Genomic DNA, 25,310 nt, shown 5'->3' with positions numbered 1-25,310 from the left:
ATGTATCCAAAGGGTGACTGCTGGTGGGGGTGCTGGAGAAATATAGTGGGAACATGTTAAGTTAGGGAGAGGTGGGTAGGGATCTAGGAAAGATCTTTTGTCAGAAGAAATAAAACTGATTTTTTGTCACTTCTGAAAAGAAGGCAGTAACAGCACTCGTGTTCTTAAGCAGGATTGAGTATTACAAGTCTGGTTATAAAAAACCTTTAAGTCAGCCCTGAGCAGTGGTGAGCAGAAAACCAGAGGCTCCCAAAACATCTTTGACTTTTTGGAGCGTGGTGTGGTATTTTGTCTTCAGGAGAAGCTGTCTCAGTTGTGTAGACTCCCTCTGAGAAAACCTGCTGAGAACATTCAGCATGTTGCTCTGATGTTCCAACTACCTCTAGGACTTCCAGCTGGATGCTACAGAAGTGTACAGTAAAGTGGCCAAGCAGCTGGTGAAGCAGCAGAAGTACAGCGAGATCCAACAGCTCCTGAAGTGTGTCAATGAGTCTGGAGTGGCAGCAAAAAATGATGGGGATAACATTATCCTAAACTGTCTAAATGAGTTCAAAAACATTCCTGCTGAGGTAATTCTATCCTGCATTGCATCCCTTTTGAAGTAAAAAGGATATAGACAATACAGCCTGCAGGGAAGTCTGGTGCCTGTACTGCTTTCTTAGTGAGTCCTTTCGGTGTTCTGGCTCCTTACTATGGGCACAACTTTAAGGTGGGAGTGCAAGAGGTGGGAGATACTCTGAGAGGAAACCATAAGTAGCTATAGCACACTGCTACCCTTCACTTCCCAAATGGATATCCATCGTGGGGGACAGAACATTTGCTTCACAAAATCCTGTCAAGTGCTGCTGATTGCAGCAGGAGGTGTTCCCTTCAGTGAGGCTTCCCTGGCTAACAACAGAGGATGTGTGGAGGCAGAAACCTCCTGCCTCCATAGGAACCAATTTTGTAATTCCCTTTGCCTATCACAGTGTTTTTTCAATCCCAGTGAACGAAGGAGATGCACTCTGCTAGTTCTATTAGATTAGGGGATGCAGTCCACTCTTTGGGTCAGGGTGGGCCATGGGGTTACTCCTGGGGTGCAGGAAACCTACAAATTCATTTCACACAACACAAGCCATGTCCATGAGAGATTCATAGCATTCTCTAGGGATATCCCCCAGAGATGACAGGCAGGAAAAGCTGTGCATAAAGGGAAGATTTGGAATTCGTATTTTTTTGTATTTTCTACATCTGCAGCTCTTGCAGTAGGGACAGTCTAAGCTGCCTCAGTAGCCCTGCCTGTCCACAGGGGTTTGATCCCTGATGGGATGAAGTTTTGAAGACTGTTACTACTTTAAATGTGAACGCCTTTTCCCTTTTTTGGGTACAGGATCTCGATAATCTGATTCAGGATATGGACAGTGATGAAAACAAGGTAAGTAAAAGTTGCTTGTTAGCAGCAAGAGCTAAACAGCCTGGTCTTGGTCTGCAGCTTGCATGCTCTTCTTCACTGTCTTCTTTCTCATCCTCATGCAAATAAGATTTTTGAAGGCTACTTCCTAGAGTGTAGAAATCACAGTGAATTTTTCAAGGCTATGGTGTTTTTGTAAAGCTGTGACATACAGGTACCAATTGGGACTATCCCTATTAGTAGCCTGAGAGCACTCAGAGTGAGGGCTGGGCAATTGTTAGAGTGTCAGGAAAAGTATTCAGAAAGCCACATTGGCAGGTTTGTTATTCAACTTTTCACATAGGTGCACTTAAGTTTCTAGTAACTGCAGACAGCTAATGATGACCACTACAGCTTACTTTTTTGGGATTATACTATTTCTGTGGTGATCGAGAGTTAAATGATAAAACTTCCCCAGCTTCTGATAGACGTTTTCTCTTAGAGGAAATGAAGCCTAAACTATGTTATTTCTTTGTTGGCTTTCATACCAGTCAGCCAAGCCACTGGAGTACTGTAGATGCCTGTTTATAGAAGTGGCTGTGACTCAGCATTTGGGGATTGTTGTAGGTCTTGAGTGGCATAGCTGGGAATAAAATATAAAGATTTGTGACAGTCCTCTGACTGCTCTGAATGACAAACTCACTGCTGTAGGCAGATTGAGAAATGGGCTTTTAATTCTGCTTTTTTGTAAGATCTGTCACTGAAAGATGGGAGTTCTAGAGCCAGCACTGGAAGAAAATGAAAGACTCTTTGCTATGAGGATACTGTAATAAATACACAAGATAGGTGTATTTTATTAAGTTTGTGTCTTGTAGATAGTCCTTTACTGTACAACTGTGAAATTAGTATCAGGAATCGTGTTTGCCCATCTTTTCCACTGCGATCTGCTTCATGCCATGCTGCCTTTGGTAATGTGGTGCTACTACCTCTTACGACACGTTTCTGAACTGGACTCCCGTGAGTCCTTGCTTTAGCTTGTCCTGTTAGTTTGCTCCGGTTTTCCGGCCGAGCTCCGAGTGCCTGTCGTTCCTCAGATCCAGGCGTACATGATGTGCAGCAAGCTGCGCTCTGCCTACCTGGTGTCGGTGCGGCAGGAGAAGGCGCGCGCCGTGCAGCTCGTCCAGCGCGTGCGGCAGCTGGCCGAGAGCAGCGGCGACGACGTCGTCAAGGCCATCTGTGCCCAGTGGCTCGCGGTGCACCAGCCCAAGGTGAGAAATCGGCTTCCCCAGGGCACTAGGAAGTAACGTGTGACTGACACTCGCCGTCATGCTGAAGGAGAAGGCTTCAAGAAGGCTCAAAGGTGCCTGGCTCAGCAGCCTCTAGGTAAAATGGAACTCTGTCGACTGATGTCGGTGGCGAATGGATGCTGCTAACGTGCCTCTGGTGGAAGGAAGGGAACTTAATTACAAGTGCCAGTCTTCTATTTTGACACTCACTACCTCAGGGTGTTTTTGGGCTCTCTTTTTGATGAGGGGAGGGGGTCAGTTTCAAACTGAACAAGCAAGGATTTAGATGTATGGAAGAGAGCGCTTTTGTTTCTGCTTTAGTTTTTGGATTTTGTTGCTTTTTTAATTTTTTTTGGGGGGGGGTTGATATTTTTTGAAAAGCACTGAATTTAAGAGTACATGTTTTATTTTTAATCCAGAAAACATATGTAGAGAGGACAGAAAAATTTTATCAATTCAGTGTAGCCCAGAGTATAAAATTTTTGTGATGTTTCCTGTACAGTTTTCAGGATTGGAGAGTTCTTCTATTACAAAGACTAAAACTTAAATTTTTTTTAGCCTCTAGACAAATCATTGCTACTTCTTTTCTATCCCACCCCCACCCCCCCCCGCCCCAGCACAATGTACCCAGGGGTTTTTTTTTCAGTTTGTTTGAAAAGGTAAGATCTGATTCTTTATGGCAGATTTGTACTTACCAGTCACACTGTGTGATGTGTGCCACAGATGTGGTACTTGGGCTAGTGTCAGCTAGATTAATTAAGTTATAAAGGGCATATCCTGTAAGGGGAGTACAAAGGGAAAATAAGCCTTTAAAATAGCTGAAAACATCATGTGCCTCTTTCTTGACTGTGGTAATACCCAATAAATCATTGTGATGCAGCTTTGTGACTGAATAGTTGACAGTAAACTTCCACAGTTTTTCATCAGGTATAGCAAAGAATAAGGATAGAGCAAGCTGTGGCAAAATTAAACAGGTGGTCTGTATCCCTGTCACATAGGGATGTATTTATTTATTACCAGGATAATTTGTCCCTGTCAAATACAATAGAATATCAAACTGGACCTGCCCTGTATTGACGGGTTTTGCTCTGGAAGTGTTAGGTTAGTCAGTTTTAGGAAAAAAAAGCAGCAATCTTTGGGTAATGTCTATATTCAGGGATGCTGAAAAAAATGTAGTTGCTTCTCTGCAACTAGTACTGGGACGTGAGAAACTGGCAGAAATGTGTTAGACGGTAGTAGGACCTTCAAAAAAAAAAAAACATGGAGTTCCACAAGAGTTTGTGTTTGCTGTTTACAGGTATTTCAGCACAAGAAGTAGAAAAACTAATTCACTTTCTCATTGAAAAGTTGTTTACATCAAAAAACCAACAGGTTTTCTGAAGTATAATGTAATTGTAAATAGTTTTAGAACACAAAATAATTGAGACTGTCAGGTAAGAGTTTTGCACTATCCCCAAGCTCACTGTAATGAAAGAACAGACTTCCATGGTGTTGGAAAGGATTTGGCCCATCTTCTTCAGGGTTTCAAGAGCTGACACAAACACCTCTCTTTGGAGCTGCTCTGCTCTGCTCACTAGAGCAGAAATGACCACATAGAGATTTCAGAATCCCCTGACCACAGATTTGCATTATCTCATTAGTGAGCAGTACTAATGAAAGCTGTTGTTTCTTTGGCCAGACTGACCTAGCTTTCCATCAGGCTAATCCTAAAATGTGACACTACCTATGGCTTCAGTCATTTTTAAATCTCTGATTTGGGGAGGAGATTTTAATGTGTGTAGGTGTCCAGATCTGCATTGCTGTTCTGCTCATGGTCCTTCAGCTGCAGAGAGCACTGAGAGTGGAGTTTGCCGTGCAGACCCATCAGTTCCATGCCTGCCTTTCTTCCTGACCTCTTTGCACTGTACCTGATGCACTTTATATATAGTGTTTATTGTGATTTGATGTTCTTAACATGGAATCGTAGGGATCTTTCTTGTACCAGCAGAACTGGAATTTTGACCCTGATTAATTACCTTGTGTCATAAATAGTGCAATTATCAAGGGGCTTTGAATTTTTGAGCAGGAAAAAGGGATTGAATACTGCCAGTTTAAAAGAACTTCTCTGTTACTGACCAAGGTTTGTTTACAATTAAAACAAAAAATAAAGTATTATGACTGTTAATGTATTTTCAGTTTATTTTTTGTATCAGCAGAGCTAGGGCTCTCTTTCTAGGTCTGCATTTTGCTTTTGGTTATGGTTAGCACAGTATTAGAAGGGGGATAATTGTTCTATCATGCTAGATTTATCTGTTACTGAGTATCCTCAATATTTAGATTGACTGGAATGTCACATCTTTGGAAGTCCCCTTAGCAGCTAGGTAGCCTAGGTAGTTCAGCCTCATGCATGTACTCAGTAATCCTCTTTAGGAAGCTTTGCAAATTAATCTAACTCCGTTGCAAGCCTCCCTTTGAGACAGTTAAATGAGCTTTAGTTTCCTCATTTTTTACAGATCAGCTGAGAGGTATAAATTACTTGCTCAAGGTCAAAGAGAGTGGATGTACATCTGTGGAAATGTTTATTTAGTATGTCGTGCGTTAAATCTACAATCAGACTTCTTTGAGAAGAGCACTGACCTGCAAGGGCAAAAAATATTTCACACCAGAGATACTTTTCTGCTTTTAAAAAAAATTATTTCTCTTACTCCTGAAGCCATTTTTAAGATCAGAGAATGACAGAGGAAGCAAGCCAAGGCTCCAGTGGTAGGTAACTTTCTACTGCTACATTCTAGTTGTGGATTTAGCTTCCTAATTGAGATGAAGCATAAAGAGGGAGAGGGGGGGAAAAAAAAAAAAAAAGTAGAGTGACGGGGAGAAACACAAAGGGACTTTTTAAAATGTTACCTGGACTGAATTCTCTACCTTACTGAGGCAGGTGTAGGTAACAGCAACACCAAGTAAACTGATTCAGCATTTCTGAAAGAAGATACGTAGTCCTATTGTAAAAGGAAAATGGCTTTATTTAGTATTGCTCAGAGGTAGCAGAGGACTGATCTGCAGAGAGAGCATCCAGACAGGAAGAATTAAAATTAGCATTTATTTTCCAAAACTGGCAGTTGGTCACAGTGCTCATACACAAGTCCAAAAACTTCCAGGCTTTTTTTCAGAAGCAGAAGATAATCGTATGAGCTGTGGCACTTGGTTTCTGACTGCTTAACTCTTTCAGAAATAATCTCTGATTATGGATCACACTCCAGCAATTTGCACTCACATAGCACTGGAGTTCCAAGGGAGCAGTGCTACATGACCTGAGCCAGCTGCTTCGTGAAAAGTGCAAGCTGTGTGGTCCTGCAAGGGCAGGCTGGCAGCCTTGGCAACCAATAACTGCTGGGCAGACAAATGCAAGGATTTCTGTGCAAGTCCTACCTTCCTGTCTTAGAGCCAGCTTGACCATAATACCAGGATAGTCTCTAGGGAGTTTGGTGTCATTTAAAGCTAAAGTTTCAGCTGAAGTTGTTTAATGTTTTTTAACGTGGTTGAGATGTTCCTTATTCATTCTGCTCTATTTTCTAGGTTGTAAAGTAAAGTGCAGCTGGGGGTTTACTGTGACAACTGTTACACCATCTTTGTTTAATGCTTCACAAGAGATGTTGATTTTTTAAATAAATTGCCTGTGCACAATTGGAGCCCACCTGCACCAAAATCTGAGTTCTCAGATTTGTCAACCCTCAGTTTATTTAATGCAATCAGTGGGTATTTAGGGCCAAAATACCTTAGTGGCTAGGGTCCAGCTTCTTACAGAGCATGCAGAGAAAGTGATTCCATGTAAAAAGTTCACCTAATGCTTGGCAGAAAAACGCCAGGACCTGTTTCTGTGTGCTTGAGAGTATTTATATTGCATAACTTGCCATAAAATCTAACTAAATTATTTTTGCTACACTAGGTCAAAGGGTAGGAACTAAAAGGAGTGGAATCTCATCATAAGTTCAGAGTCCTACCTTTTTTATTGCTGTTAGGAAAAAAATCAACCAAACTTTATTTAAAGTAATTCCTTGTTACTTCACAATCTAAACCTAAGATTGCAACCTCCCTTTCTATTCTAAAGCCAGAGAACCATAGCCTCGAGCTGCTGTGTGAGATTACAAGCAGGTTGCTTCCTGCATCAGTGCTCTAATTCTCCAGCTAGGAAGAAGGACTGACTGCTTAAACTCTCAATCCTTAAGTGTAATATTCCAGAAATTCAAATTGTGTTGTGCCCACAGAGCCATCCTTAGAGCAGCTGAAGTATTAGCATTCTACTCTTGAGGCCTCTCAGCAGTGCTGTTCCCTGGAGAAGCATTGGTGGGCCCAGCCAGGGACACTCTTGGTGCTGCTCAGTCCCACTGGATGCCAAGGAGCTCACAGCTCACACTCCAGAGCTTCTTTGCTATCTCATCATCCCGACCACGTGGAGATACGTATGCTGGCTGGCAATCACTGTAAGAAAAACATTCTTTTTATTCTTCAAGTCTAAAATCTCCATCTACATTAGTACACTGAAATGTCTGTGTTAAGATTAGGGAGTTGCTCTCTCAGTTTGATTCAAGACCAGTTCAAGAATGGTGGGAGGTTATCCAACAAAGGAGCAAGGGTTGGTGCTAAACCCCCACAAGAAAGAGCTAGACTTGCTTGCCAGTTCTTGGTGCCACTGGGAGAGATTCTTCCCTATCTAACTGGAAAGAAATCTATCTGTTGTCTCAACTCTTAAGAAACCTTACTAGTGTGCATTCTCATTAATACCACTAAAAAGGGATATAAACTAGCCAAGTTGCTTCAGGAGCACATTTCCTAACAAACACTGCAAAAAAGTCACTCGAACAGCCCTTCATTCTAAATTATTTATCCCACTGTATGCCTAAGAATAATAACTCTGTAATAACCATGTATGGTTACCCCCTTTTCCATTATTGTCTGAACTGTGGCTCCTTTCTTCTCAGCTCCTCCAATCAGAAAGCACTCACTCTGGAAAAGAGGTCCTGTGTTCTCAACTGTAATGCTGCAATAACTTGGGAGTTTAGGAGCACAGAGGAAATGGCATCTTGTAAGATTTCAATTCGGCTCAGCGTTTATAGATGCAGTTTTTAATATTCCTGAACTGACTGGTGGACTCCCACCTGTCTCACTGTGGCATGTAAATTCTTTCCTTAACATCTGCACTTGTGTTTTATAGTCTGTGGCCTGCAAAGTGAAAAGGCTTCTAGGCTAGTCCAATGTAAATAGTGAATTAGTGCTGAAGCTTCTCATTTCCCACCATGCCCGAAACTCCATTTTTTTAATGAGTTTAAATTCCACCAGTTCTCTGTACTTCCGGACATTAATGCTACATTTTTATCCCAAGACAGACAGTCACCCAGGGAAGGCTTAAGATGTCTATTTATATATTCAAGTCTGATTAAGATGTGCAAACTCCCAAATGAAAATCAGGCAATGTCATTACAGAGACTAATCTGGTCACAAATCACAAGAAGAAAGCTCTGCAAAGGTACAGTGGCTCCAATGGCATCCATGTGAGGGGAAAAAAGAAGACAAATTTTCGTATTTAGTCTCAAAAACCAGGATTGTTCTACAAGCAATGGGAAGCTGGCAGACGTATCTGTGGGAATCTGTTCAAATGGCAGTCTTCAAATATAGGATGATAACAACTTGAAATTGCTCTGGGCTGTGGTTCTGGTGATGGGAAAAGGAGAAGAATGTAGGGTCCTGGAGTAAGTCAAAGAAAAGAACAGGTTTTGTAATGGGAACTAAATAAGACCATTTCCATGACTGCGTGACAAGCAGCCCAGCAAGAGTCCCTCCCAGCTGGCAGGTCTATCACACTGCAGGATGAAGTTATTAGGTCACATGCCAGACCTGAAAATCTCACCTCCTGTCTCTGCAGCTCCATCAGCTCTCCCAGCTCCCAGAGAGCACAGGCCTTTCTGCTCCAGTGGGGTAAAACTACAAATGGAACTGAAGTGGTTTTCCCAGGACTGACTGAAGTGACCTCATTAACTACACAGTTCTACTGAAAAGTGATTTTCCCAAGTGTTAGGCAGGTCAGCATTAGAGCTCTAAGCATGTGACAGCCATTCTTGCACTTCAAGTACATTAGTATTTCTTGCACTAAAGCACATGCTGTTGTATGAAGTGTTGCACAGGTCAGGTGTTTCTTCTGACATGATTGCAACAGACCTAGAAGGGGTAATGCTCTAGTATTTGTCACCCTCAGTCTTATCAGCCAACCTCTTACCTGGTTCCTTCTTAATTAAGAATGACACTAAGTCCCATATTCCCCAGCCAATGAAATTGCCTTCCACATAGTATCACTTCATCAGCTTTCACCCACCTGAAATACTGTCCTGTCACAGAGTCCAGCTCCTCAGCTACTGCACAGTAGATACTGGTCTGAGCTCCCTCACAAGGCGTCTTCAAGAAGAAGGAGAATATCTTCCACAGCCAAGTCATTACAAACGAGTGCCTGACCAGTTCAGAGTACACGGAACCGGGATGGAGAGCATTTGCTGTGACTTTAGTGCCTATGGCAAAATAAAGTAGTCCAGGACAAGTCTGCATGGATCAAAGTGTCTTTAAAAGAAGAGTAATATACTCCTTGATTCTACCTGTAGATATTCTATAACTTAAAGGAGGAGTCCAGACTTGGATACAGAGAGTAAGTGAAGTCCTCTGTAATTATTGCATGCTGGATGTGATGTATACACTTGACCTCTTAGCCAAATCAGCAGTAGTTTAATACAGGCTCCAAAAAAGGTAAGGGTCTGAGCTGTAAATGGCCCAAAACTCCTCTAGGAAACCTACAGAGGCCAGTATCGGCTCACGTGAACTTGGAACACCCATCAGGCAGTTCATACAAGTAGCACATGGCTTTTCCAATACTCTTTTACCCAGGAACAAATAAGGTAGTGGAGTTTATGCAAGTTGAATACAAGCCAACCACTCCATTCCATAAATATTACAGCCTAAGTGAGCCTTCCCTGAGCTCTCCCTGCTAGGCAATATGACTGCAGGGTGACGATCTTCCCTTGAGCTGGCTCACCTCTCAAGGTTGCTCCTCAAGGCAGAGACCTTTTACCAACAGCAAACCTTTGGATGAGCCCAAGTGGACCACAGCTCAATCTGCAACTAGACTGCACAGCAGGTAACTGTCCTCTGGAGCAGGGATGTCCCTTAAGGTTTGAGATTTCTTACCAGAGATTAAGAGAGCCTTCCTTAACCAAGGCAGAGAGGCCTTTTGCTTGCAATAAATCCTTGCTAAATGACTGCTGAATTAATTCTGAGGAAACATTACTAGTCCATGTAGCTACTCAAAAATAATTACTATAAACTTCATATAGATAATTCTATTACATATAAATTTTCCAGGTCTGGCACTAAAACTGGACCTAGCTTAACCTAGGCTCCCTAAGTTTAAAATGCCTGGGGCTTCATTTGTGCCTCATGATTCAACAGGAGGATCTTCCTTACAGAGTGTGTTTCCAGTCCTGTGTGAATCATTCTAACTCAATTCTAAATCAGTTTTCCTTTGTATGTCTCTTCCACATAAGTAATAGAGTGAACCTTGCCATCGAACTTTGTTAAGTCATGCTTTCATGACATCAGGTTAAAAACACTTTTGCTAATACCTTTGATGGTGATTCTTGAAGCAGTTTAAATCACTCATCCATGGCACTGGAGCATGCCCTGCTCCCTTCTAAATACAGGAGTCATTATGCGCCTTCTACAAAACAAAGTGCTAGAAGGCCTGATTGCTAAACCAGCAGCAGTTTCCATCAGGCTTTTGAGAACACCTGCCTCTTTTGACTTACTCTAATAGTAATTTCCTGGGGAAGACACTGCTTCTGTTATAGTAAATAAATACTACTTAAGTTTATGAACAGGACTGAATGACACAACTGTGACAGATGTTGTGGCTTACAAGGTACTGTCTAATCTTCTGCTTGTTGTATCAGCCACCAACTTTTAAGGCAGCTGAGTGTGCATTAGCTTTTCTGTTGGAGACTGCAGTTGTAGCTCTGTTTTCAGCTTCCACCCACATACCACAACTGTGTGTGGATGCAGCTAGTTTTTGATGAGCATCAAAGAAAAATGAGATCCATTCAACTGTGCCAAGCTACAAAACTCCTCTACCCTGTTGTAAAGACAATCTGTGTTGCAAATGTCCCGGTTCCACAGATGGGAGGCATTTTCTTCCTGCAAAGAGCTCTCAGTGACATTTGCCTCAAACCATTCAATTTCTGCATTGACAGTTTGCAACCCTTTCTTCAATCCACGCTCCCCACCCATGGTGCTCAGAAAGCCAAGTGGCTGAACACCCCGCTTGCCTCTGGAACTTGCCTTGCAGCCGCCTGGCCAGCTCCCGGGTGAAGAGCACGTTCGCCAATTTGCTGTGACAGTAGGCGAGGCCACGATTGTAGCATTTCTCACCGTGGAGATCATGGAAGCGGATTCTGCCTCCGTGATGAGCCAGTGAGGACACATTCACGATACGGGCTGGGGCACACTGCTTCAGACGCTCCAGCAACAGGAAAGTCAAGAGAAAATGACCTAGGGGGGAGATGAGAGGTGTCATCCCTCTAGGAAGGGTTCCTGTGCTTGCTTATATGTGGTATCTTACTGCTGCCCTCATTTCAAGCCCAGGAAAAAAAAAATCTGTTGAATTCCCCTGAATTAGCATCTACACTTTTCTGGGGCCTTGCAGGTTCTGCTCCTCATCTTCAAAAAGCTGGAGCTGTTGTGCATTTCAGATGTCCCAGGTAACACATACAGATACTTAAACTGGACTCACAACATGCAAATATACTGCCTTGCAGCTCCACAACTCTGACTCTGGCCTTCCATCCTTCCTGTAGATGGAAGAATGAGGAAGAGAAAATGTGAAAGCAGGATTTGCCTTTGGCATTTTGCAACAGATGTTGATGTTAGGAGAAGATAATCTTTAATGGCAATTCCAACTCAAACTACTTGACGATTCTATGATTCCATATTGAGTGCAAACATGATTCATTCCACTGGCCTTACCAAGATGATTGACTCCCAGATGCATCTCAAAGCCATCAGCAGTCTTGGAGTAAGGGCATAACATTACCCCAGCATTATTAATGAGAATATGGAGTTCCTTCTCCTCTGTAAGAAACAACAGACATCCTTAAACAAGGAAACAGAATGCAAACACGAAGGTAGCACAAGTCACCCCTTGCTGTCTGACTTGCAGCCATATCACTTTAAAAAAAGGATACATCTCCTACCACAAACTATTTCATGGCTTCTGACCAGCCTCTGCTGTGAACCACAGCACCCAAGAGGTAGAGAGACAAGCAAGGCATGGATTTGACAATGGTTAGAAGAGCAGACAGCAGTCCTTGGTAAAATATTCTCACTAAAAAGAAGAATCTAGAGACTGTACCTGCTAGAAATTTCTCAGCAAACTCCCGGATAGACTTTGTATCAGCCAAGTCCAGCTTTTTCACAATGACTTGCTGGTTCCCTGTCTCAGCTCGGATTTCACTGGCTGCAGCTTCTGCCTTTGCTATGTCTCTGCAGGCAATAATTACTCTCGCACCTGCAAGAAGGGGAGGGGGGAACAACAAGAAACTGAGATCACTGGAACACACTGGGTGATCAAGGCTACAACGAGCACGCTGACCATGCACAGCAATTACAAATAACATATTGTTTCTTTAAGGAACTAGCATCAGTCAGGGGTGGCTGGAAGGGACAAAGCCTTTCTCACTCAATTGGGAGCTATACTTTCAGACCAGGCAAATGAACATCTTAAGTGCCTCTCCAGGTTCTCCCAAGTTAGGAGTGCATACAACACTGGTATGATAGGGTTGCATCTGCTTCTATAATGAGAACACCAAGCCAGGAGCACATAAAGGTGATGGATTCCAGCCAGAGCAATTTCTAAATGGATTGTGAACAGTAGTTTAATCTTCTTACCAGTTAGCCAAATTAACATTTACTTCAAATTAGCTTGAAACATTAATAACTAAAGCACACAGTGGTGGACCTAAGACATTTCCCAGCTTCCTACAAGCAAAATCCAGGAACTTCCCCAGTCCTCTCGAATTCTTTGCAGTGGAAAGAATTTCCATGTCCCCAAGGTACATTTCTGGAGTCCAAGCAATTAAAACAGTCGAGGAACTGGGAACTTGCACCTCAGTGGTTACAGCCTTTGAAAGAACAGCTTGGGCTGGTCTGCAATAACTCTAGAATCCAGATGACTTCAGCTACAACACGTCTTCCTTAGGTCCAGAAAAGGGACTAGTGACACAAGGCACAGCCACTCCAGCTGCACAGGGATGTCTGCTGACGAGACTGCACTTGCCTCTTTGCGCAAGGTCTCTGGCGGTCTCTTTCCCGATGCCTGTGTTGGCTCCTGTGATTATCACCACCTTCCCTTCCAGCCTTGCTGTCGACTTACACTGTCCTCCAGCGACATACCGCCTGCAACAGGGGAGCCACCAGTCACCTCTGCCCCCTTAGGGGGCTCAGGCCGGGACTAAGCGCCCAGAACCTGGGGGTTCGCACGGCCACTCGGGCTCACCGCTGCGCCCTGAGCCACAGGGAGTCACGGGCGCCATCCCGAAGCGGCTGGTCGCCACCGTGTCGCGACCGGGACACCGAGAACGCGCCCCCAATCCCCCGCGCTTTCCCGAGCGCGGCCCCGCCCTCGGTTCCCGCCCCGTCCGTGCGTCAAGTGGAGCCACAGCTCCTATTGGCTGCGGCCGCGCGCCCCGGAGCCTTTTGGCCAATGGGCTGCACCGCCGCGCCCTGAGGAGAACGCGGGCCACGCCCCCTGCCGCTCCTCCGCGAGCTCCCCGGCGCCGGGACAGAGCCCGGGAAATGCGCCGGGCGGTGCCAGGGCTGAGCGAGCCCCGGCAGCTCGGCAGTGTCACCGAGGCGCTGGAGCTGGGGAGGCCTGAATAACTCCCGGCCCCAGCGCGGGCTGCAGAACGGGATGCCCGCTGTTCGCACTCCCGCCACACACACGCGCGCGCGCTGAGACGCGAAGGGCGCCGGCTCCGCGCCCCAACGGGCGGCGCTCTGCGAGGCTGAACGTACGCGAAGGGCAGGGGCTGCGCTCGCTAAGACGGACGCACCTGATGTAGGGCGCTGCCACGAAGAGAAGGACGGGGACGGAGACGGCGGCGCCCAGCGCGGCTTCCCAGGAGTTGAGCATCGCAGCCGCCAGCTCCCCGCGCACCGCCGGCGCACGACTCCCCGCTCCGCCCCGCTTCTCTGGATCCGTCTCCGCCCGCACAGGCCCCGCCCCGCGGCCGCCACCTCTCCACGTCGGCCTCGCCCACAACCCTACAAGCGCACCGCCACTACCGAGCCGCGCCCTCGCCGGCGGAGCCTGCGGGCAGCGAATGGCCGGACGGCTTCACGCCACCAGCCCGCTGCTTTTTCCCCCACGCACCGCATGACTTCGGCCTGGGTCCCTCGAAACATTCTGAAATGCACTCCTCAATTAAGGAGCCGAGAAACGTCTGCAGAGACAGCGCAGCGCCGGCTGTCGGCAGTGGCGTTTGAAGCACAATTTTACAACCCCACGCCGAGGTTCATGCCATTAACCCTGGCAAGGGGCATGCAACGACATACACGTGGGCAGGCGCCGAGGCCTGGGAGCAGAGCAGGGTCGGGTCCCGCCGGTACGGGGGAGCCCTGGGGCAGCGCCGGCGCGGCCGGCCCGAGGGCCTCCATGGCGGCGGCGAGCGAGCGCCCCCACGCGGGGCGGGCACGGCTGCCTCCCCGGGACTACAGCTCCCAGCAGGCAGTGCGCGAGGCGGCCCCGGCGGCGGAAGCGCCGGGCGGGGCTGGGCCGGGACCGCGGGGCTGTGGGGCCATGGCGGGCCGCGGGTCCGCGTCCTCGGAGCACCTGGAGCGGCTGCACGAGATCTTCCGCGGGCTGCACGGAGACCTGCGGGGCGTCCCCGAGCGGCTGCGGGGCAGCGCGGCCGGTGAGGCGGGGAGGGAGAGTGGACGTCCCCCGGGTAGGAGCAGGGCGGGGCCGCGGTCCCTCCGGCCGGAGCTGCCCCGGCGGCTGCGGGACCGTGGCCGGACTGTTCGGGTGCTTCTCATTAGACAGGCGTGTTTGAGCAGCTGGAAGGCAGTGTCTCCTCAAGACTTTGTTGAGGGGTTTGTAGCTGTAGGGATTCGGGACGTCGCGTCTATTAGGAGCCTGCTGGGGGGAGGCGGGTGGCTCTGCCCTACGTTGTTTTCAGCTGCTGCCATGTCCTGGTGGCTTTGCAGGTGTATGGCTTCACTCCCCTGGAACTCCTCTGCTCTGGCCAATTTCAACTCCGTAGGCGAGAACTGCCGTGCTAGGTTGACAGCATCAGTCTCTGAGGAGAGTTGTTATTTAGGTGCTATTTCATGCTGTTTCTATTTGAACTGGAGTTTAGCCCGGAGAACAGGAGGCTCGGGGGTGACCGTCTCACTTTCCACAACCACCTGAAAGGAGCCTGCAGCCACCTGGGGTCGGCCTCTTCGCCCAGGAACCAGCGACAGGAAAAGAGAACACAGGCTTAAGCTGCAACAGGGAGGTTAAAGTTGGACATCAGGAAGAATTTCTTCATAGAGAGGGTGATTAGACACTGGAATGAGCTGCCCAGGGAGGTGGTGGAGTCATCCTCCATGGAGGTGTTTAAGGATGCGGCACGCAGTGCCATGGTCAAATTGACAAGTTAGGTCAGGTTGCACTGGATGACTGCAGAGGTCTTTTCCAGCCTAATTGATTCTGTGATTCTGTAAGAACTGTCGTGCTTTTGGGGTTTGGGGCTCCCCCCCCCCCCTTTTAAAATTTACATATGTTGGGTTGGATTTGCATTTAAAACCTTATTGGCAGAAATAGAAGCAGTTTTTATTGTCAGAACTGCCCAGAAGCATGTGTAGATTTGTTGGATAATGTTTGCATTTTTAATGTCTGTTTGAAAAGTCCGGTTTGTGCACTGAGTACTCACAGAACACAGAAGACCTACCATTCTAGCCACACTAAGTTGTACTAGAAGCACAGCCTGGCTTTAAGGATATTCTTTATACCACACCAGTGGTTAAGATGCTCGGACAGAACTCTCCTCTGTAAGGTTCTGTTCTTCTTATTTAGTCCTTGATAACTGGCAGTGTTCTGAGAACCAGAAAGGGAAGCAATGTGACAAGGAGAATTTTGTCAGTGTCATTGATTGCCTGTTGTTAAACTCTTCTTGTGAGAAGTGTAATCTACGGCTGTCATGAGCTGCTGCAGCTCAGCTCAGGTTTTGTGCCCCACTTATGGGCAGGGGCTGTCAGCCATGTTTTGCTGTAGTGTTCGTTCTCCCACAGTTAATCAGTTTTGTGTAAAATCATAAAAACAATTTGTTCAGAATGTACCAGTCTGTGCTAGATAACACAGAGCATGAAACGCTTAATGTCCTGTTTCTTACTGGCTTTCTGTTTAATAATGAGTTAAATTCAGGGTCACAGTTCTTGTCATCAGCAATTCTAGAAAGTTTGGTACAAGAAGGGTGTTGAAACCCCCAAATGACAATTTGCAAACCTGACTTAATTTCACTAGTGGTCAAAAAGGATAAAAAGCTTAAAAAAGCTTTCTGTTAGGAATCCTTATTTTCCCATAGAAATTAGCATGATCATTTTATTGGTGGCATTAAATTTTGTCAGGTCTCTGACACTGTGGCAGTCATGAACAATGAATTCTGAGCCATGGGCTTAAATGGAGTATTTACAGGCAACCATTTTTGCATATCTGGGATTTTTTTCAGTAGATTGCAAATAATTGCAAGTTGAATTTTCAGACATTCTAAAGAATTTTAATACAGCTATTCTATCTTCTTTTTTTTTTTTCCTGCAAAAGTCCTGGCACTATTTTTTGAAAGTGTTTCTAAGAGATACAAATTTAAAAATTGGTCTATCTGGTAAGAGTCATTCTACTCTCCTAATGTTCTTTGTTTGTTTCTTGTACTTATGAGGAGGGGAGTATATCTTTATTTTCCAAGTTGTCTCATCTCAAAATATTCAGGAGGTGATAAAAGAGACTTTGGAATACTCTTTAAGACAATTCACATGCTCAAGAAGCAGCACAGAATCTGTAGTCCATGGGATATCTTTGAGGGGCGGAGGTTTGGAAATGCTGTTCCACTCTATATAAACAAGATGACAAATTCCTAATTCTATAAACACTCTTTTTCCCCTTCCAAATCTGTAAGAAAGAGAAACAGCCTGGTAAGTTTAGAATTGTGTATTTTCCTCTGCATTAATTCAGTTAGCTGTACTTTCCAACTGAATCTCTTTCTAACTGTATGGAAACAAATCAGTTAAACATTGATGAGCATGTGGGTAGTGCTGCTGTGGCACAGGCACTGCTGCTGCATTTTAGAAGTTCTGTCTGTGTGCTTTGAGTTGTGGTTCAGTGCAGAGTGATGCCAGGTGAATCTTGGAGTGTATTTTGGCATCTCTGGATACCGACCAGATCCAGTAGAACATTTTCAAGCCACGTTGCTGGATTTCTTGTTGGCCTGTAGACAAAAAGGTCTCAAGCTATTGCTGCTTGGCTTGCCTAAACCATTCCGTGATTCTATGCCTTTTGGAAGCTGGCATTTCTTTGGTTGCAAACTTAAAAGTGCAGCATCTTCTTAGTCTGCATAGGAGAAACAAAGCCAGGAAATGCTGGTTTCCCAAGTGTGCGATGGGTTTCCATGACTTTGAGACAGCAGTGGGTTTAAGAGAGCACTACTTGAATCAGATTAGTGAAATGACCTGTTTGAAACAAATTGCTGACTTCCAAAGGCTGTTTTTCCACAGTTCAAGTCCATGATTTAACTTTTAACCCAGCTACACAAACAATGGCATCAGCACAAACGTATATGGTGGCAAATAATGGAGGAAGTTGAGGAGAGTGTATTTAGGAACCTCCTAAGTCAGCATTTCCTCCTGAATAAATTGGGATGTGAAATTGCATTTCCTGACACCAGCTGATGTGTGTGTAATATATTAACAGTCATAATGTAGCTTAGTCCATAATACTTCTGTGTGCTATGTGAGACCACAGCTACTTCTTTAGATGATGGGTTTTAGTTCTGTTGTAAGTTCTCTACAGTTCAGATTCTGGGCTTAATCTGAATTTGAGCTGAGAAGGAAAGCCTGCAGCTTAGGAGTGTTGTGTATGTGAGAGGAGCTATATACCAATGTTCTGAGCACTTCAAATTTTTTTCCTATCTTCAGTTGAGATCTCAGTGCTATAAAAGCTACTTCTTCTGCAGAGGACTGTGCTTACCAAAAGGCATTTTCAAGTGAGTTTTTATACTGTGACGATGTTTTTGTAATGCTGTATGTAATTTTGGCTTTAATCAAATTGCAGGGGTTTTACCAGTCTACATTTTCTGCTGCCTTGAATTTTGTTTAGGACTGAGTAGTACTCTTTTGAGAGAGGTGAATTAAAGCTAAGTGCATAGTTATTTGATTTCTGATAGAATTTGATTTTGTTTGCAGTACTCTACAACAGTCCTCTGGTGTTCATTTTCAGTGCTTTTGTGCAAGATTACAGAACGTGTGTTTTTGCTCAGTTGATATAAGGAAGGTTTCAGACTTAGACTTTTATCAATGGTGGATGTTAGAGAGATATGATGTTTCTTTGACACATGAAAAATACATGCCTTAAGGTTTTGTTTAAAAATAGAGTAACAGCAGTGAAACACATTCTTTGGTCGTCAAAGCCCTAGGTATATCTGAGTAAATGACTGTCTCAAACGGCTAAAATGGGTAGCGTTGTTGGCTGATTGAAACAACTCATGTCATTCCAGAAGAAGGAAGCATTTGGGCTTTAGTCTGTGAACCCCAGGTGATACCTTGGTGGCATCTTTTATCTCAGAGAACTCTGGAATGCTTATCCTGTGTACTTAGGCACTTTATGACCATGGGAATGCAGTGCTAGATCTGCCAGGACCTTCAGGACTCACTGGAAAATGTAGATTGACCTGATGTTCTGTTCAAATCCAAATTACAGTTTCAGCCTTCAGTAATCTGAAGTGTTTGCAAGTGCTTGCAGAAAAAGAAGTATTTTTTATGAGCTGTTTACCAATGTGTCTTATTTGCTGTTCTTTCACACTTTTTTTCAACATGCAGTTCTGTCAGAGTACACTGAAGAACAGTAGGTCAGAAAAATATTTGAAAAAAGACTTACTTGTCTACCAGAGGCAGTGTTCAGCATTTGGAAGACAGATTTCTGCTCTCTTACCCCACTGCCTTCTGAAAAGTTGTTGTAAGAACAAACTGTTCCCATTTGAAATAAATTTTGACCTGGTATTCTGCAGCCAGCTGTCTGTGGCAGCTTCCTTGTTTTTAGTGGGTTGAACTGGAGTTCTGTTGTCATTTCTCAATAGTTTATCTTACATACTGCTTTTACTTTCCCAGAGGAAAAGAAAAAACTGGTTCGAGAATTTGATGAGAAGCAGCGTGAAGCCAACGAGACGGTGAGTGTGAGGCTTCTGGCCTTCCTGATGGTTGAAAGATTGCTGCCTTAAAAAGGACAGTACTCACAAATGTTACTTTTTTTATGGGTCCTATTCTGGCAGGCATGAGTTTGATTTTTTTTACTGTTTGATGATTGATCCTGCTAGGTATGTGTGTTTGTTAAGACTGTTGTGCATACTTAGATACGTACATAAATATAGACAAATATCCTTACGTGTGTTTTGAGGGGATTTTGAGAGCTCAGTTTGATACTGCCTTCACTTTGTTGAAGAAAGTAGAGTGGTGGAGGTGCAATTAAAATTGCACAGGAAGGACATGGACCTCTTGGAATGAGTCCAGAAGGGGGCCATGAAGATTAGAGGGATGGAGCAGCTCTCATATGAGAAAAGACTGAGACAATTGGGATTGCTCAGCCTGTAGAAGAGAAGCCTCTGGGCTGACCTTATTGCAACCTATCAGTACCTAAAGGGAGCTACAAGAGAGCAGGAGAGGGACTTTGAACAAGGGCAGGTAGTGATGGACAAGGGCTAATGACTTTAAACTGACAGAGGGTAGAGTTAGATTGGTCATTAGGAAGAAATTTAACTGTGAGGTTGGTGAGACACTGGAACAGTTTTGCTGGGAAACTCTTGATGCCCCATGCCTGGAAGTGTTCAAGGACAGGTTAGATGGATCTCTGAGCAGCCTGATCTAATGGAAGGTGTCCTTGCCCATGGCAGGGGTGTTGGAACAAGGTGGTCTTTAAGGTTTCTTCCAACCCAAACCATCTTGTGATTCTGTCTCTGTTGCACAGATGTGATAGAAACCTGATACCAATAAATGCTATAAATGCTTAAACTATAAGAAAGTGAGAATTGCAAATTTTGAAGAGTGATTTTTTTAGAGTGATGTTTCAGGGAAAAGAACAAAAGCATTCCAGCTTGGTATTTCTTTTTTTTATTGAGACATTGTGTATCTGAAAATGCACATGGGCTCAACAGCATTGGGTAGCATGGTCAGTTCTAGATGGGGTGTGAGATTTGGTGTATCCCTCTCAGCCAGTCCAACACAAACATGTGAATCCCTTCGTCTGGAGCTGAGTTTTGAGTATGGCTGCTGCTAAGAATAGATTTGGTGCTTTAAAGAATAAACATGCTTTCTTTTGTTAAAGCTGCGGGAAATGGAGGAAGAACTGAAATACGCTCCTGTGCCTTTCCGCAACCAAATGATGAGCAAAATCCGAGCATACAGAAGAGACCTGTCCATGTTCCAGAGAGAGATGAGAAGCACAGATTTGGGATTGGGCCGTGGAAACCAAGGCGATATAAAATACGGAATCTTCGCCACAGAAAATGAACAGAGTGTGAGGATTTGATGTAAATTTTATTTAACTTTGCTGTGGTTGTGCAAAAGCAGTATCACAGATGCATTGTTTACAGTGTTTCTACTGTAAATCACCTCTGTGCTTTTATAACTCCCTGTATATCTCTCTACATGTAACATGAATATCTCAGGGAGGAGAAAGAGCACCTGGAACTCAGAGGAGAGCTTCTCTGTTCTAAAACAAAGATAGAAATGTAATCACAATGGAAGTCCTTGAAAGCCATGCAGTTAGTAATTTGCACAACATTCTGTACTGAAACTCTTCATTTAATCATTCCCCTACAGAAGGGAAAACACAGAAGTGATGCTACTTAATGAAAAAAAAAGGTTAACTCACCTAGTTATAATATCCAAAACTAAGCAAAGTGTGAATCATGCGTTATATAGGTTCTCTGGTAGAATTATCTTTTAAGTGATCTTAGTGTAAATAATGTCAAGAAAATATAAGGATTTTTCCTCTAGCACTTTTTTTGCTATTGTTTTCCTGCTACAGTGCAAAAAGTAAAATTTCTTGTTTACCATATAAGCTTAGAGATATCTGAACTAGTGAGACTGAATCTCCTTACTGTCTTCAAAGTGCTGTCATTTCTACAGAAAGTTCATGGAGGTGGGCTTTTTATTTTTCGGCCTTAGATGAGGACGATTTGAGGGAAGTTCTTTGCTTAGTATTTCCTTCTGCTGCAGCTTAGGAAATTTTTGCATTTGGTTCTTCTTGACTGATTCCTCTTAAACCTGAGAGCAGAGTGATTGATTAGACTTTCTGAAGCTTAAGAAAACAGTTTATTTTGAGCTACCTTCTGACCCCAAGGTCAGCAAAGTTCCTTATCCTGTAGCCCAGGCTACTGGCATGAAAAGAGGATCTGTATTACTTAGCAGTCCATCTGTTAGTACTGTTTGTTCCTAGTCATTTTGACTGTAAACTCTTCAAGATTCCCTTGGCAACCAACTGTGAAGTTGCAAATAAGGCTGACTTTAGATGTGAATGGAAGTAAACTGTTAGCATCTGGAAAAGAAGGGTACAATTTTCATGTAAATGTTATTTGATGGAAAAGTAAATTGTTACAAAGACAAAGGTTTTTGGAACTGTTTTAACTCTTCAGTGCTGTATCCTTTATTGAGATTTAACCAGATTTGGTCTTAATCTTACAAGGTGAACAAGGCTTGGCCAAAATTAGCTGGGCTGTATCAGTTAATATAAGAAGTGTGTACAGCTGAAGCAAATGGATGGCCTATGGAGTATTTTAATGTCAGAAGCCTAATACTTGTGTGCTTGTAGTTACGCATCCATTATTTTTCAGACTAACCTGCAGTCACAGAGGGTGCTGCTTCTCCAGGGCACAGACAGTCTGAACAGAGCCAGTGAGAGCATCGAGCGCTCGCACCGAATCGCTGCTGAAACCGATCAGATTGGCACGGATATCATCGAGGAACTCGGGGAGCAGCGGGAGCAGCTGGAACGCACCAAGAGCAGGGTAAGCAGGAAACTGGGCATTGCTTTGAAATAATCTGATGTTACTTCAGTGGGAGCTGTATGCCAGTAATTACTCTCAAGGTCCTTCTGACTGGATATTTCTACAGACTAAATTCAGGCTGCAGCGTTTCTATTTGTTCTCGTAAAAGAAAAATGATTGCTGTAGAAGGGTCCAAAGCATGGTGGTCAAACGTCTGCTGCTGTGTCTGTGCAAGATGGGGGATTACACCTATAGATCTGCTAGAAAAAATAGCATTACGGGAAAAGTTACAGATTAGAAAATTGTTAAGGAGTTGCCTTGTGACTAGATCGCTAGTAAAAGTTAAGATTTTGGAAGCAGTTATCAAGTTTATGTAATGAAAATAAATTTAGTAGAAGAGTAATTACTTAATTACTAGCTTTCCAATATTTGCAGGGAGGGAGAAAATGTTGTCAGACGAGATGCCTGTTCCTCATCCTTGGTTCTGAAGCTCTGATTCTGCTGTGAAAGCTTCAAAAACTAGTCAACTGTTTTGTTTATGCACATATGCAAAACTGACAATTTGATTTTTGAACTAACAAACTTGATGGGATTTTCTGTGTGTGCAAGGGATCCCAAATGTAAAGCTTTTTGTTGAGTGACTTCAGAGGACACTGAGTTTGGCAAATAAGCCTACTCAGCCAAAACAATTCCTGCTCTTGGGAGTTCTCTCTATGCATTGCAACAAAGCCTGTAGCTTTTTAATTTAAGTAGTTCTGTAATTTCAGTCAGAATTTGATTTGTCCTGTTCCAAAATTTGGGTTAGAAAGCAAGAAAGGAAATTGATCTTAAGATTTGTAGTTATAGTTTCTGTAGTTTCTATAGTTCCTTTAGCTAATAAAAAATATTACAGTCCTTCAGGCGTCACAGTCCCTCAACAGACCATTCATAGAAGCATAGAATTGATTAGGTTGGAAAAGGCCTCAAAGATCATTGAGTCCAACTGTTAACTCATCACTGCTGTGTTTATCACTAAACTGTGTCTGTGACTTCTGCTGTGAGCCTCTTAGGCAATGAACTGTGGAATTGTGTGAATCACACATTCCAATTGGAAGCAGACTTTCTTCTTACTTGTTCTTTTGTTGTGAGGATTAGAAATCTACTAAGTTCAGAATGGACTCCATTGTTTTCTTCCCAGCTTTGTCCAGTTTCTTCTCAGTGGAAAGAAACATAGAAGTGGTTTTGCAGTTGAGGGCAATGTGTTAAACTGCAGAGGAATTGTGCTGGCAGGTGTCTGTGATATAAGTGACCTAGCTTATCCTTCACTTTCCTAGAATGTTTGGAAGTGGAATAGTGAAATCTTGCCTGGAAACCAGTCGCCATGCATCATGAATCATGTCTGTGAAGCAGCAGCTTTTTTTCGTTGTTCGTAACCTCACTTCATTACATGCTTCTTAATAGCTGACTGGGTATGCTGGGCAGTTCATTTCTGGGCAATATAAAGCTGAAATGGATTATCCATTAACAGCTCAGAGTGTGTACGCACTGGGTCACTTAGACCTGTCAGTGCAACACAGTTCTTTCATTGATAAAACTTGAGCAGCGTTTCAAACAGTTCGATATTCAGGGGGGTGAACGCATCAATATCACTTTCTTCTGGTGTTAACTAGAACAATGAAGTGAAGTGATGAAAGAAGCTGATACCAGCTTTCTGATATTTGTGTATTAATTAAAGAGACAGAAAGTGGTCTCAAATTGCATATGTTTGTATGTATCTAAGGGAAAGTATACACAAAAGTCTTATTTTTTCCTTAGAAAAGAGGTAATGCTTCTAGCTGGGATTGTGGGTACAAAACAATGTTGTAGCTCAATTTTGAGAGTATACGGTCATCCTTGGACCTGTACTTCACTGCAGCATTTCAACACCAGCTGCTGCTCTCACGTACATCTTTCCAGAGTTGATGTGTGCTTGTTTAACTGACATGTAACTTCTGTGTCTCTTCAGTTGGTGAATACAAGTGAGAACTTGAGCAAGAGTCGCAAGATTCTACGCGCGATGTCCCGGAGGTGAGTGGTGTGACTGACAGCAGCACGGAACACTGGTACCTGCTGGATTTAGGGGGATAAAAGAATATCAGCTGAGATTGCATGGAGCTTTTAGGGAATGTGTAAACAGAATGTGTACCCATATGCAGATGCTAATTTGTCTGTTTTCCTCTCTGGTGCTTGCTTAATGGAGGCTTTTGAACAGCACTGAATGCGTGCTGTTTGGTCAGAATGATGTGGGGTCTTTAACCATCTAAACTGTGGTCAGAAGCAAGTTACATTGAATTGCCATGATGCCTCCAGATGCCACTCATTCAGGCTGGGAAAAGCTGTGCCATAAATCACAGCAGCATTGGGCGAGGTAGATGCCTGATGACACAGACAAATCTGTTTAGCCCACACCAATGCCTTAGAGCAGTTAGTCCTAAGCTGGCCCATGAGACAGTCTGAGCTGGTACACATGTACTATTTTGATGGCTAAAACTTTGGCAGCAGTTTAGCTATATTGTTTAATTAGCCTTAAAAACCCAGTTCATAGATGGTAGTCTCAGTAGATACTTATCTCTTCACAACCTTTCCTTTATGCCCATTGCTAAAGGAAGTTGTGATAACTGTGTAGTTTTCAGTAGTAAAAGTATTATTTTGAGATTTTAGTTGTTTTCCAACAACATAGTTCAAGTAGAAGCACCACAATGAGTGTTTTAGCACACGACTTCGGGAGAAGAAGAACACTGCTACTGCTGAAATAGATTTAAAGAGTATTTCCAGGGAAACATGAATAGTAAACTATCGAGTTTAGCCCTTTCTGCTTGTTAAGAGCTTTTTGAAAAGCACAGTGTGGTTTTGCTGAAACAGGGAAGGTGAGATGGTGATCTGGATCTAGAGTCTGCTTTCTTAAACAAGGTGAAAAAAAAACCCCAAACCCTTGCATTTTTATTTTTTAACTCTAGAGTAACCACGAATAAGTTGTTACTGTCAATTATCATCATCCTGGAACTGGCCATCCTAGGAGGCGTGGTCTACTACAAATTCTTTCGCAAGTGATGAACCTTCACGACCAAGATGAGCTTTTCCACTGATGAGGAACAGGATGGGCTGTCTGCTCCCTTTGACTGTCTGGGGGTTGAACTGAGTCATGAGACAGCACATTCAACTGAAACTGTACTGACACTTGAAAGACAGAGAATGGGAGTAAAAAGAAACAGGCTTGAACTACTGGTAAGATTAATAAGAAGGTAATAAATATTTTATTGTCTCATTTTGTATATACTTAACTAAATGAATAAATCTTGGTATGTAATAAAGTAGCCACTGATCAATGGAAAAGCTAGTTTA

At 43.8% G+C, this 25,310-nt stretch overlaps 3 protein-coding genes across 7 annotated transcripts in view; 2 read left to right on the top strand and 1 right to left on the bottom strand.

Moving 5' to 3' along the window:
• The window catches only part of ZFYVE26 (zinc finger FYVE-type containing 26), a 47,554-nt gene extending 42,731 nt beyond the window's left edge, over positions 1-4,823 (top strand). For all 3 annotated transcript variants that reach the window (XM_062495926.1, XM_062495928.1, XM_062495925.1), the window contains exons 39-41: positions 387-569; positions 1,370-1,414; positions 2,464-4,823. In XM_062495926.1, coding sequence (XP_062351910.1) covers positions 387-569; positions 1,370-1,414; positions 2,464-2,673 — 438 coding nt within the window. In that variant the 3' untranslated portion in view covers positions 2,674-4,823. The remainder of the gene's footprint in view (positions 1-386; positions 570-1,369; positions 1,415-2,463) is intronic.
• Positions 4,824-5,413: 590 nt separating this feature from the next.
• LOC134045847 (retinol dehydrogenase 12-like) lies at positions 5,414-14,125 on the bottom strand. 3 transcript variants are annotated; one of them, XM_062495930.1, is made up of 7 exons: positions 14,093-14,125; positions 12,998-13,116; positions 12,074-12,229; positions 11,689-11,793; positions 11,005-11,214; positions 8,999-9,188; positions 5,414-7,110 (listed from the first exon to the last, which is right to left on the bottom strand). In XM_062495930.1, exons 1-7 carry the CDS (start codon positions 14,122-14,124, stop codon positions 7,008-7,010), a joined length of 915 nt encoding a protein of 304 aa, XP_062351914.1. In that variant the 5' UTR covers position 14,125; the 3' UTR covers positions 5,414-7,007. The 3 variants fall into 3 exon arrangements, with proteins under 3 accessions (XP_062351914.1, XP_062351913.1, XP_062351915.1); XM_062495929.1 differs by lacking the exon at positions 14,093-14,125 and adding an exon at positions 13,773-13,889; XM_062495931.1 differs by lacking the exons at positions 11,005-11,214; positions 14,093-14,125 and adding an exon at positions 13,773-13,889.
• A 378-nt stretch (positions 14,126-14,503) lies between these two features.
• Positions 14,504-25,297, top strand: VTI1B (vesicle transport through interaction with t-SNAREs 1B). Its single transcript, XM_062495100.1, has 6 exons — positions 14,504-14,633; positions 19,078-19,136; positions 20,288-20,479; positions 21,798-21,971; positions 23,935-23,996; positions 24,926-25,297. The coding sequence occupies exons 1-6, from the start codon at positions 14,519-14,521 to the stop codon at positions 25,017-25,019; spliced, it is 696 nt and encodes a 231-aa protein (XP_062351084.1). The 5' UTR covers positions 14,504-14,518; the 3' UTR covers positions 25,020-25,297.
• Positions 25,298-25,310: the final 13 nt, after the last annotated feature.

This window comes from Cinclus cinclus, chromosome 6 (genome assembly GCF_963662255.1).
Source record: "Cinclus cinclus chromosome 6, bCinCin1.1, whole genome shotgun sequence".
Classification (NCBI taxonomy): Eukaryota; Metazoa; Chordata; class Aves; order Passeriformes; family Cinclidae; genus Cinclus; species Cinclus cinclus.
Note: the sequence above shows the minus strand (reverse complement) of the source record. Positions and strands in the feature narration are given on the sequence as shown.